The 13,304-nt window shown below is 44.2% G+C and overlaps 1 protein-coding gene across 1 annotated transcript in view; it reads right to left on the bottom strand.

Moving 5' to 3' along the window:
* FMO4 (flavin containing dimethylaniline monoxygenase 4) overlaps window positions 1-12,002 on the bottom strand; it is a 28,978-nt gene extending 16,976 nt beyond the window's left edge. Inside the window, 3 exon segments of the mRNA XM_007458139.1 lie at window positions 8,695-8,857; window positions 9,488-9,676; window positions 11,871-12,002. Of these exon segments, the coding sequence (XP_007458201.1) occupies window positions 8,695-8,857; window positions 9,488-9,676; window positions 11,871-12,002 (484 nt within the window).
* Window positions 12,003-13,304: the final 1,302 nt, after the last annotated feature.

Below are 13,304 nucleotides of genomic sequence, written 5' to 3'. Positions count from 1 at the left end.
TGGAATAAATGCCGAGGTCTGGGCCCAGGGATGGGTGGGATGAGCTGTAGGAGCCAGTCACATGATAGTCCATCTAAAATCTGTACATACGTGGCCCAATAGAAAACAGTACCCACTCTGCTGGGAGGTCTTGTTGGGAACTGCCCATGTCACAGGGCCTAACTGACCAGGGCCTTATTAGACCATGTCAGTCAGCCTGTAATACCTCCATTCCCCCCGTAAAGAAACCCAATGGGAAATACCAGGTGGCACAGGACCTCAGGGCAGTCAATGAAGCCACTGAAGATATACACCCAGTAGTGTCTAATCCTACACCCTGCTGGCCGCTCTACCGTCCACCAGGACCTGGGGCTCTGTATCAGATTTAAAAGATATCTTCCTCTGTATTCCATTAACCACAGAGCCACAAGAAAGTTTTGCTTTTGCATGGCAGGACCCAAACATGCAACAAAAACAACAATACTGCTGGACAGTCCTGCCTCAAGGGTTCAAAAATTCTCCCACCATCTTTGGGAAAACTTTAGCTAAAGACCTAAAAGATCTACGTCTGGAGGAGGGAACCCTCCTCGAGTATGTAGACGAAATTCTGATTGCCAGCCTTACTAAGGAGGCCTCTGACAAAAATACTGTAACCACCCTGAACAACCTAGCAGATAAAGGATATAAGGTATCCAAGAAAAAGGTTCAAACACCACAAACTAGGGTGACCTACCTAGGCTTCATTCTCACAGAAGGCAAGAGAAGCATACCCCAGGAAAGGAAAGAAGTCATTTGCTGCCTCACCCCTCCTGAAACTAAAAGACAGCTTAGGGGTTTCCTGGGGATGGCCAGGTTTTGCCACGTCTGGATCCCTAACTATGGTTTAATAGCTGGGACTCTGTATGAAAAGTTGAAAAGAAAAGATAATGATCCTTTGAATGGAATTCAGAATGTGAAGGGGCCTTTGAAGAACTGAAAAAGCAGTTACTTCAGACTCGTCTCCTGGCCCTCCAAAATTTAGCTAAACCCTTTGACCTTTACATTCATAAAAGAAAGGGAATCGCCCTTGGCGTATTAGCTCAAAAAATGGGACCCCTTACTCAGGTGGTTGCTTATTTCTCCAACCAATTAGATCAAACTGCTAAGGGACGGCCTCCTTGTCTACCAGCAATAGCAGTTACTACAACCCTGCTAAAGGAGGCTGAAAAGTTAACATTTGGTCAGCCAATCACTATACGGACTCCACACCGGCTTCAGGCTTCAGTTAAGTTCTAAGGGAACAGAATGGCTAACCCCCAGAAAGTCGATTCAAGTTCACGCTATGCCTTTAGGCAACCCAGTGGTTACCATAAAAAAACTGTCACTGGCTAGATCCTGCTACCCTGCTACCCACAGAAATAGGGCCCTTGGAGCATGATTATATAGAAGCCATAGACACGATCTATTCCAGTCGCCTTGACCTAGGAAGTGAGCCTCTCCCAAATACCGAAGAGGAATGATTCACAGATGGGAGCAGTTTTATGAGAGAAGGAAAAAGGCTGTCAGGGTAGGCAGTGACCTCCCAGACCTAAGTCATAGAAGCAAGAAACCTACCCCCAGGGACTTCTGTCCAAAAGGCCTAGTTGATAGTCTTCACCTGAGTCTTAGGGAAGATTCCCACGATATGCCATCCTTCACACACAGGGCTATCTGGAAGGAAAGAAGTATGCCTGCTGTGGAGAATAAATGGGTGAAACATGGCTTAAATATACTGAAGCTCTTAGAAGCAGTACAGCTTCCAAAAAAGGTGAGTGATTCATTGTAGGGGTCACCAAGAGAAGGATGCAGAGGTAATAAAGGGAAATGACAAGGCCAATGCAACTGCTGAAAGGGCAGCCCTAGAACCAGTAACTTGGCAACTACCCCTCATACCTCAAAGGCCAGATCCATCCAATTGTTCCTCAATCTGCACAGAGGAAGAATTAAACAGAGCCTGAAAATGGGGCTTCGACAGAGATCTAGGAGGCCGTGGGTGGCTAGTTAGTGAACACGGGCAATACTTCTTCACCCAAATTGCAGCTTGTCAAGCCATCAGGGAGGCTCATCAAGGAACTCACTAAAGGTATATAATTGGCTAGTTGAGGTCATGGTAACTCCTGGCATGAAAAGTATAATCAGTCGCATAGTTGAGACATGCCCCGTCTGCACAATGAACAACTCCAACACCAGACCCCTTAGAGGCCCCCAGGTAAGGCCCATTCAGACCAGAGGGACATATCCTGGGGAAGATTAGCAGGCTGATTTCACTGGCATGGCGAGAGTACCTGGCAATTTCAGGTATCTCTTGGTGCTAGCAGACTCTTTTTCTGGGTGTATAGAAACGTTACCAACAGAAATAATTCCCAGGTTTGGGCTTCCAGGGTCCCTACAAAGTAATAATGGCCCAGCATTTGTGTCTCAAGTGACGAAGGGGATATAACGAGCACTGTGGGCGGACCTTGCACTCAGCCTAGAGACCTCAGTTGTTGGGGAGAGAAGAAAGCTCCAGTCAGACTTTGAAATGGGCCTTAGCCAAGCTATGTCCAGAAACTCAAGAAGACTGGATTAAGTTGCTTCCAGTTGCCCTGCTCCGCATGTGATTAGCCCCAAGGGATAAGTGAAAGTTAAGTGCCTTTGAACTCATCTATGGTACAGCCACTACCCGAGCCCGAGAGAATGGACACCTTGACTTGAAATGGAACAACTCAAGTGTGCCCTCCAGGGAGGGGAAACTATGAAAGCTTTCATGGAATATGGTAACCAGGTGCTGCCTGCACCCACCAACCTGGCCCTCCAACCATTCTGGCCAGGAGACTGGGGACACCTAAAAACCTGGAAAACCAGCAGCCTGCAAGACCAGCTCAGTCCTAAGGGGAACGGACCCCACTCGGTGACCCTAACCACCTACTCTGCCCTGACATTGCAGGGATCGCTCTGTGGGCACATCACCCTTGAGTGAAGAGGACCCTAAACGCTACCTCCGGAGAGACAACCTGGGGCCACGGACCCCCCCTGACTCATGCGAACCTCTCTCTGACCTGAAGCTTTTCTTCCAAAAAAACAACAAAGTGTGACCAGGGATACTTAGGCTCACTGCAGTGAGCCTCCATATCAGGGCACATTGGCCTACAGGCAAAAGACCTAGATACCTGCATTTTTAGGAAATACTTGCTCTTGCTAATATTTGGGCCATGTATCTTAAATTATCTGGTGTCCTTTGTCTCCAAAGGGTTAGATAAATGATGGTCGCTCAGCAATACGAACAGTTAGGGTTGAGGCCTGGTGACCATCAAACACATCTAAAGGCATCTGGGAAGAAGGCTGGTCCTCTTCGGGGGGCGGGGGTACAAAAGATGGACCTTCGCCCCCTAGCGCCCCTCAAGAATAAGGAGAAGGACAAAAGAGAGGAGGGATTTGTCACCAGCAGCAAGTTTAACCTTTTTGTCTTTTCCTTTGTGCTTAGTCTAGTGTCACTTGCTCACAGGGTGCTGCGTGCAGAGGCCTCGCTCCCGGCCCTTCAGACCTGAGTTCCTAGTATGAAACGGCTGCGCTGATGCCTCAGCTCGGGGGAGTGTGCAGAAGTGCAGTGCATGACCCTCAGTTGAAGGCGGTGGCAGTGATGGGCTGTGTGCAGAATCTCTGGGTCCAAACTTCGATCTGGAGTGTGAGCCTGTGCCTGTCTCTGCCCCCTCCCTGCTGACAGAACCCTGCAAAGCAGCCCCACCGCGTCCTGGGGAGTGCCTGCTCCAGAGCCAGATCTCGCACCTGTCCACTCTCTGATCAAAGAATAAAGCTTTCCTCTGCTTCTGAACCAAATTTGGTCTCTTGGCTCGAACAGCACCGGGCAGGAGGACCCTCGTTGGGGACCAGCTCGAAGGGTCGGTGGTAACAGCTTCAGCAATGAGAGGTGGCAGAGGAAACAAACAGTGATGGGGCCAGCCACCTTCAGACCCTGTGACCGGTGAGATGAAGCACTGACAATGAATCGGAAAGGGAGGCGCTGCACTTTAGAGGGTTCCTCAGCCTCTCACCCCAATACTTCAAGTACTTTTGCAATTTTAATGTAAAAAGATGAAACTGTCTCCTGGAACCTATCATTCTCCTACCAGACAGTCACTGATTCATTCATTTACTCAGTAACATTTATTGAAGAGCTACTATATATAACACAGTGTTTTAATAGGAGTCTTTGCCTGCTGAGGCCCCCAAAGCTGAAAACTAAATGCACTAAATATGGCAACAAATAGTTGCCACATTCCAAGGGAGGTGCTAAACCCACTAGGCAGAATTTGCAAAGAAGGTGTATGCAGACCAGTTTTGTGATCCTTTGCCTCTCACTTTCAGGGATTGAAGTTGAAGTGGCCAGAGGTTGGAAATTGGAGACTTTCAGGAAAGGATTTTAAAGTGCTGTTGCATTTTTTGTCTCCTTGACACGAAGCCATATTCGAGGGGCTTCTGGGAGACCCCTGTGAGATCTCGGCCCTTGGAGTCTATGGAGCACAGAGACTGGTGTGTGACCCACGCCTGAAAGGCTGTGACTAGAACTGCCTGCAAGGGGTGGCTGCACCAGTAGCAAGTTTTTCATCTACTGCTGACAGTGTGGAATACATGTCTCATGTGGACCAGATGAAAGCCATGTAGGAGACAGCCTGTCTGATGCCAATTTAAAGGGACTTTGCACAAGGTAGCCATCTGGACTGGCAATGAGACCTTAATAGATAGTCTATGGAAATGACCTGGGGAGGAGCTAGGGTTTAGGGACTTGTAAAGTGGCCAGTCTGAGAGTGCTTGGTCTGTAGCAACAGGGGCTGCATGGAACGATCCCTAGTCATGGGGCGTCTCTCTGGAGCAGAGCCTAGGAAAGCACCTCACAAAGCATGGATCTTAAACACCCCCAAGGCCTGAGAGAACTAGCACCTGGTTGGTGCCAGTCAAGAAAGACTTTTCCTGCCCCCTTACTTCTTCTTGTCCTTGCCCTGACTCCAATTCTGGAAGGTCCAGAGACTGCAGCTGGTGAGTGAAAGGTTTGGAGGAGGAGCTGGCAGAGGAAGGGAGAAGCCAAGCGCACCATCTCTTCTCACTGCTGCTGTCAGCACAAAGCAGGAGCCGGCTGGGGGAGGGGAGAAGCTTCATCATTACAGGTAATTGCCAGTTTTACTATTACACGAGACAGAACATTTCAGCTATAAAAATGAGAAGTTGGGGGACTTCCCTGGCAGTCCAGTGGTTAGGACTCTCTGCTTCCACTGCAGGGGGCACGGGTTCCATCCCTGGCCAGGGAACTAAGATCCTACATGCTGCATGGCACGGCCAAAAAAAAAAAAAAAAGATGACAGAGGAAGACTTTTCATTATTTGAGAGTGAGCAGAAAAGCGGTGGGAATGGTCTGAAATTGCAACCAAGGGCAGGAGAAGGACAAGCCCCACCCACAGATGAGGCCTGCAGGGACATTACAAGAAAAAGTACAGTTGGTTCACATCTCTACATTACATGACCTGTACTTTCAACATTGTATAGCCCAAGGCACTGTTTCAGGTTTTAGGTTTAGGAGATGTGAGAATAAAAGGCAGTCTCTACCTTTAAAGAGTTCATCCTCGAGTGAGAAATAGGTAAACAGACAATAGCTAACTAACACTTATTCAGACCTTACTAGCAAATCCCAGACATTCTTCTAAGGATTTTATACATATTAATTAATTTAAAACTCACAACAACCCCATAGGGTGAACAATATTATGATGCAATTTTACTAATGCTGAGAAGTGGAGACACAGAGAGGTTAAGCAACTTGCCCAAGGCCATACAGTAAGTAGCAGAGCCCAACGGGAAGTCAGGTCATCTGACTCTGGGCTCAGCTGTCAAGCATGATACTATGCTGCTCCCCAGAACAGGAGGTGTTATGATGCCTTCAGTGGGGCATCAGCCTAGACTGAGCCAGGGAAGTCATCCTGGAGGAGGTGATTTTTTTTTTTTTTTTCAAAGAATGACATTAGAAAGATGATTAGGAATTTGAAAAGCAAAGCCCTAAGAGGGTTTCAAGAAGGGGGAAGAAGACGTGCCCCGAATGCATTAGAGAGTGGGGCTTCAACCCATTCACTGAGGTTTGGCTGGAGAGAAGCTTCCTGAGGGCTCAACCTTGGTTCACAGATTTTGTATGTACCTAACACAATGCTTTTCAAATAATAGGTTCTCCATAATTGCATATTTGAGCAGGGAATCCAAGAAAAAGTATGGAATGCATAGGTAGTTCTGAATCAATGATTATGTCAATAATGCCTTGCCCCCTCCCCTGCCCCAAAGGAATCTATTTGGTAAATCAAAACTACTAATTCAGAAAAAAAAAAAAAAAAACGGTCTGCTAGGAGGCACAGGGCCTAGTTTGCCTTGTCAGCAAATATCTCTGGAATATTTTGCTATTGTGGTTTCTTCGTCTTATACTTATTCCCCTACCGTTATGTGTTGAAAAATGCTTAGCAACTACCTTAGGAGAAGGAAGACCAGAAGCTTGAAGTCCACACACAACGCTCACGAAGTTTAAGAACATTTGTTAATAATTGATCAAATATAATTAGGCATTTGCGACCACTAATCTGTAACTAATGATTACAACTGATGTGTGTTTAGAGAGTCACGTTTACATAACTTCTTGGTGTGGGAGAGAGAAGAATCAAGAGGGGTGACCTGCAGAACTGCACTTTGTGCTATCCATCCTGTGATTCCTGTATGGGCTCTGGGAGGATCCAGCACTCTGAGATGGAATGGCTGCTGAGGCTTATAACTGGGTTTATAACTTAACTAAGAGGGAGAAATACTTCTTCGTCTGGGGGACGCACCTGCTTCTTAGGAAGCAGGTTCTTGCAAGCAATTCTCAGATGGTGGATAATAGCTTACAAAAGGTCATGATTCATAACAGTAGTAGCTATTGTTTATAGAGTGCTTACTGTGTGCTCTGTACTGTGCTAAGTATTTTACATGGATGATCTCATTTAATCCTCATCACTACTCTGAGATGGGAACTTATATTTCCACTTTGCTGAGGCTTAGAGAGGTTATGTTCATCCAAGATTAAGCAACTAGCACAGGGTCTGGATCCAGAGCTTTGTTCATAACCATTATGCTAAATGCTACTTATCCAGGGTCATTGCCTGCAGGGAACTGTAGCAGACCAGAACTTCCCGGAAAGCTTACATCGTATCCACTCATCAAGATACCTCACTCTGGAAACACAGAGGAAATTGGGGTTATCTGTCCTGCTGTCCCCCATAACAGATTCTTCTAAAGTCTGGTCATAAACCAAGACCCCCTCAGGGGGAGCCTCTAAAATCTGTGTGTGTGGGTTTCTTCGTTCTCCAATATCTGGGTTTTAGGGCAAAAGAAAGGGGCACCTCAATATTTCTACTACAATTATTCCTCCCCCACCTCCCTGAGGTCATTAAAGTATGTAGAAATGTCTGCTCTCAAGATGATCCAAAACTATGTTGCTACTCTAGTTTATGTTTAGCCAGTCTCTTTCCTTGGGCCCAATTCTGCCAGTCTGGACACTTCATGCTGCCACAAAGATCATCACCTCTCAGCCCCTGATTGCTCTTTTGCAGCAGTGTTCTTTAGTTAGAGTCGCAGTGGGACTGAAGGTAGTTAGGAACCTCAAACCTGACAAGACACTTAATTCCAAAAGCATCTCTTATTTGACACTTGTGACACATTTCCTCATAGAAACATTGTTATAGAGGCAGTTATATATTCCTTTGGTACTATGTGATCATGTATTTAGCCCATAGACTAGCAGCAAGCCTGAAGCTGACCCACCATTTACAATATTTTTGCTTCTCTGTAAAATTATGTACTGAATTCTCCTTTGGTCCCTAACACATTTTGAAAATAGAATAGTTTGTTAATTTGAGATTATGTTTTAAGATTTATATTTCATTTTTTATTGTCTAAGGTTTGCAAACTTTCTTCTTCACATCTTTGTTTCTTAAAGGTTCTTTTAATTCCTAAAAGAAGTTTCAAAACTTCATACTCAGTTGCCTTTAGGGCCACTTATGAGTAACGGAAGAAGAGTAGCTTTACTACATTTTAGTAAATCCTCACTTGACTTCAAAAGATGGAGATTTGCCAATTGTGAGTATATTAAAAAGAATGTGCCATTGGATCAAAAGCATTTCCAAAGGGGAATTTCTAAAACTCCTTTGTGTGGATAGCCCTGCTTTAAGAGGTGGATGGATTATTATTGTGATGACGACTATTTTGAAGGGTGACAATATTTCTTTGTACGTATAATTTCTGGTCTATTTCTTAAAAAAAATTCTGTCAAGTTTCCTTGTATTCTCACTTTCTTTAAGTTATTGAATTACAGGTCACTCCTGATTCAGATGACCTGTAAATTAATGACAAAATTCAAAGCCTATTTTTTTTCATGACCGATCTGATAGTTTTGAGCCTTATGTGATCACTGAGCTTGAATCAGACAGGCATGATAAAACTTAAGTGATAACATCAGCATTTATATTAATAAGTAAATAATAAAATCTGACACCTCTATAGTGTTTTATAACTTTCAAAGTTATTTTGTACATATTATTTCTGAGGGTAAACATAAAGTTGTCTATAATCACGAGGAAGTATTTCCAATTACAAATCAGTAACTTCTAGAAGAACCCAGAAGAGTAGGCATGGTTTCAGGTAGAAATGACTCACCAGGAAATGACTCCAAAGGTAAACGGGGATTCAGGAAGTGTCCAGTGCAAACCATGACAGCATCAAAGATAGCTCTGTCCAGCTTCCCCTCTGTCTCTGTGACAACATCCCACTGACCAGTTTCGGAGAAGTCAGGACGCTTTGTTACGCTGCACACTGTGGTCTGAAAGCAAAAGACAAAACACTCGCTTTCCATCAGTCATCTTGGGACCTCATACAATGACCGTATGGTAACCATGTCTCTTATTTCAAGTGGGCCAAGTCAGTCCCACGATAGGAGGTCTGTTAACATTGTCTTATCTTTTCTCTAGAGAAGTTAAATAGCTTGTGCAAAGTCTCAAAAGTGGTCATATAGATTAGGACCCAAAACATCTGAATGCCTTCACTGCAAGGAAGAAACATTCAGTTTTTATTCCTGGTGAGAAGGAGATGAATTAAAACACCGAATGTTGAAAAAATTTAGGGAAATGAGTTTTGACCCATTATAATATCTGTGGTTCAGACTTCTAGTCATTTCTTCCCAATGGGTTTCATGAACAAAATCCATTTTTCCTTTCCTCTCAAAAACATTCTAAATTTTATCCTGAATGAGAGTCTGGATTTAGAGGAAGAACCAGGAAATTCAGTATTTTAGTGACTTATTTGAGTAAAAACATGACCAGCAGGATTATTATCTGCCTTATTCATATAGAGAGAAAGTCAGGAAGAAGTTTACTTAAGTATCCCATTTCCATCACATTGGTGAATGGGCCAGGCCCTACTCATTAACCTTCCATAACCCAAGGTATCTTACTCTAAACCGAACGTATTTCAGAAGGTCAAAGTGCTCAGCAAACTCTTGGAGGTAGTCCCAGAATTTTTCTTGCTTCATGAAATTGGGATAATCTTCTTGGAAGGGGAAGTCGCTGTAACATGACATTTCTTTGCAGACGTTTGTCACTAATGACTTGTAGACCCTGGTCATCCCATCTTTAGAAGTCTCCTGTGGTGAAAGCACAGTTAGCTTGATGGGGTGGTGGGGGGATAGGAGGAAGAGAACAGAGACCATCAGCAGTTAGCGTTCCACTTGTAATTCCAAAGAGTTCCTGGAAAAGTTAGCGTTGGGTCCCCATGCTATAGTTATCAGAAATCATTGGTGGGGTTGGCATTGTTAAATACGATATCTTTCTCAAACTACAAAGAAGCTAACAACATTTAATAGGGCTCTCCAAGAATGACACTGCCCTTAAAATATTCCATGAACACGGGCCCACGGTCTATCTTGCTTATCTTCTCCTTCTTCCCTTGCCATGATTATTCCGTCCACTCATGCTCTGCACCTCTTCCTCTTGCCTTTGTTTAAGGAACTCCTCACTAATTTTTCTATTCATTGTCTATGGATATTTTCAACCGCTCTCTTTTTATTGGCTCCTTCCCATCCACACTTAAAATACTGAAGACTCAAATTTTCAAAACAAAACAAAACTCCCTTTCAACCTGTATCCCCCTTCCAGCCTTGTCTCTCTCTGTCTTATCTCAGTCGTCATGAAAGAATCATCACATACTGGCAGCCTGTGTTTTCTCCTGGACTCCTCAACTTGTTGTCTTGTCTCGATCTCTGTCACTCAAAAACAAAACAACAAAACAAAAAGATCTACAAAGGCACCAGTGAACTTCTCGTGGCCGAAGTTTTCTTCTTCAAGTCTCTTCCTTCACCATCATGTTCTCTAAGAAACCTTCCATGACCCAACAGATCTTCACAAGGTAGCTATTGTGCCCTGCCCCAGCACACTGTACTTTGAGCACAGAACCAATCACACTGCATTGTAGTGATCTGTTTTCTGTTTCTGTTCCCCACCAGACAGTAAGGAGGGCTGGGTCCTTGTCCATCTTGTTTCCCATAGGTCCTGGTAGAGGGACAACACGAGTACTTGTTGAATGAATGAAAATGAATACTACAATTGCGTTTTTGAAAAAAAAACAGTATTTGTATGACTGGAAAAAATTACATCAAAATTTTGTTAGTGCTGACTCATGAGAATTGATATTATATTTAATTTGTATTTTTCTTTTGTTTAACTCAGTACTGTTTTCTAAAATTAATCTATATCAGTTTACAATAGGAGAAGGAAACCAAACCAACCATGGGGTCAAACAGCAGACCTAATACTTTCTTCCACATTGACATTTGGTGGCTTGAAGAGGCCCATAGTACACCAGAAAAAAATTATTTTTCCCCAGTATGCTATAATCCTAGGGCTGTGATCATTTACATGCATTTGCTTATTCTGTTTTCTTCACCATCCATCAAAGACTGGCAAATGTTGCCTACTCCAAGAAGGCTTCCCTCATTCATACCAGTTTGAAGCACCCTCCCCAACCTTGAGCTCCCACTAAAGGCTGCTCTTCTCTCCCCAACCAAAGCATTTAGTACTTGGGCCTCCCATCTTCTGACACCTTATACCCTACCACTGGGGCAGGTCCCTTTATTCCCTCTGAAGACCCTGCTATTCCCAGTAACCAGGACCAATTTTGGCCAGAGGCAGGGGGTATTTTAGTCATTTCCAGCCCCACTTCCTGATGCTCAAGTCACCTAATAGCTGGCCTAGCCTTGAGCATATACCCCACTAGGCTGCATATTACACTCCTAAGAAGGGTGGATTAATGCCTGTGTTCTTCTTCTTCTGATAATGTGAAAAATACCCCCTAGACCTTTCAAGGTCTGGATTCTTGCCTCACCCTTGCCAATTCTCTTCCCAAAGACCTGAACAATGCCTGGGGGCTGGGGCTCCACTCCCTGATGCCAACTTCTGTCCTTCCTAAAGTGTCATCTGCTCCATATTCACCAATGCCATTCAGCTTACCCAATGTGACACGCTGCTACTTTGTCTTACAATGCCCCTGCTCCAGAAATCATCGTAACTTCCAATACTATGTTTGTGTATTAGGCTTAGCTCTTTCTTCCTCTCCTCCAGCTGTCTCTTGTCCCTACCCTGCCAGTTGTCCAAGTTCATCACCTATCAGACTGCATCCTGCCTGGGGTCAGCACAACACCATAACAAACTTGTGCTGCTGCAGTGAGCTGCTCCCGTAATGATCACCAAGGTAGGTAGGCTAAAGCGACCATATGCCTCGGCAGGGACAAAGCAAACGGCCAGATTATGATTGGTGGAAGTGGGAGGGTGTGAACTACGCACGGTAAACTTCCACAGTCCCCCGATGTCATTACTTCTTTCAAAGCAGGTAGGCGCCAGGTCTTCATCCAAGCAGCATTTGATGGAGGACAGGCCACTCACACCAGCTCCAATCACTGCAACTCGCTTGGCCATGGTGTGTTCTGTATGAGATAGGTTGAGCAGAGCGTCTTTATATGACAAAGCTAGAAGGGAACCCTTGTCATAGAAGTCAACTTTTACAGTGATCCTTTCATCTTTGAGCTGAGGCAGAATCACATTTTGTTTAACAATGAGGGCTCTGAAATCACACTGGTTTTGTTTGAATCCTCACTTCATTTATTTACAGTATGACCTTAGGCTAGTTGTTTATCCTCTGTGTGCCTCAGTTTTCTCATCAGCACAATGGGAGTGGAAATAATAATACCAATTTAAAATATTTGTTATGAAATTAAATGACTGAGATATGTTGGAAGGGTGATAGAAGTGTGTCTGCTACATAGTAAGTGCTCTATTAAATTTTGCTCTTATTATTAGCTAGTGTAGCCAGGACCTTGATCCCCTTAAGACTTTAGATCCTCTCAGTATTAAAAGGACTCTTTGCTAACACCTAGTCCCTCAGAAATGCTAGGAATTGCAACAAGCAAAAATGTTAGTTTTTATTCAAAGCGTCTAAAGTTCTAAAGAATAGCTAGTCATGGACCATGTCCTGCCAGCAAAAAAGATATTACATGCATTTAGGGGAGGTTCTTAACTTTGCACAGAGAAAGGTTGACTAACCAACCATAATACAGAACTGTGGTCATATGGTCATATGGAAATGGGGATGCCATGTTGTCAGGAAAGATTGGAGGAAGTGTGAATGTGTCATGGGGATTTATAACCAGTTTTTCTTGATTTTATGTTTTGGGCTTCTGCAAACATCAGCATAGCTTTTGCTTTGATCAGCTGGGCTAACCACCGAGTTTATTTCAGCAAATTAGGTTTATGTCACACGGAAGACTTTGAAGTGTCAGGTGTCCTCACTCTCAAGTGCTGCCTTTCCCTCAACCCTCGTGGCCAATGTGAGAAACACACAAAGAGTAGTTGAGACCTCAAGGTATCTGCGTTATAAAATATACTTAACTGATTTGACTTTGCCTATGAAGACCTGGTACTTTTTGAGGAGAGATCTTGCTGTATAACTCTTATGTGACTTTTGTAGTGTCATGACACTCACCATAGTGGTGTTTGCCTTGAGGAACCTAGGGAGAACATATTTATTGAGCCCTGAATACCAGTAAATGGGAAAACATATAGCATCATCACTGAACACGACTCAAGGCCACTCTGCTAATAAGAGGTTGAGTCTGGAGAGACTTCAGCTATCTGAGTATGAGCCTGGATGTGCACATCTCATTGGTCTGAGAGCCTGAAGTGTCCTGTGATTCCTGCTACTAAGCCTCCTCCCTCACCTGA

The sequence above is a fragment of the Lipotes vexillifer genome, unplaced genomic scaffold (genome assembly GCF_000442215.2).
Source record: "Lipotes vexillifer unplaced genomic scaffold, Lipotes_vexillifer_v1.1 scaffold189, whole genome shotgun sequence".
In the NCBI taxonomy this organism is placed as follows: Eukaryota; Metazoa; Chordata; class Mammalia; order Artiodactyla; family Lipotidae; genus Lipotes; species Lipotes vexillifer.
Note: the sequence above shows the minus strand (reverse complement) of the source record. Positions and strands in the feature narration are given on the sequence as shown.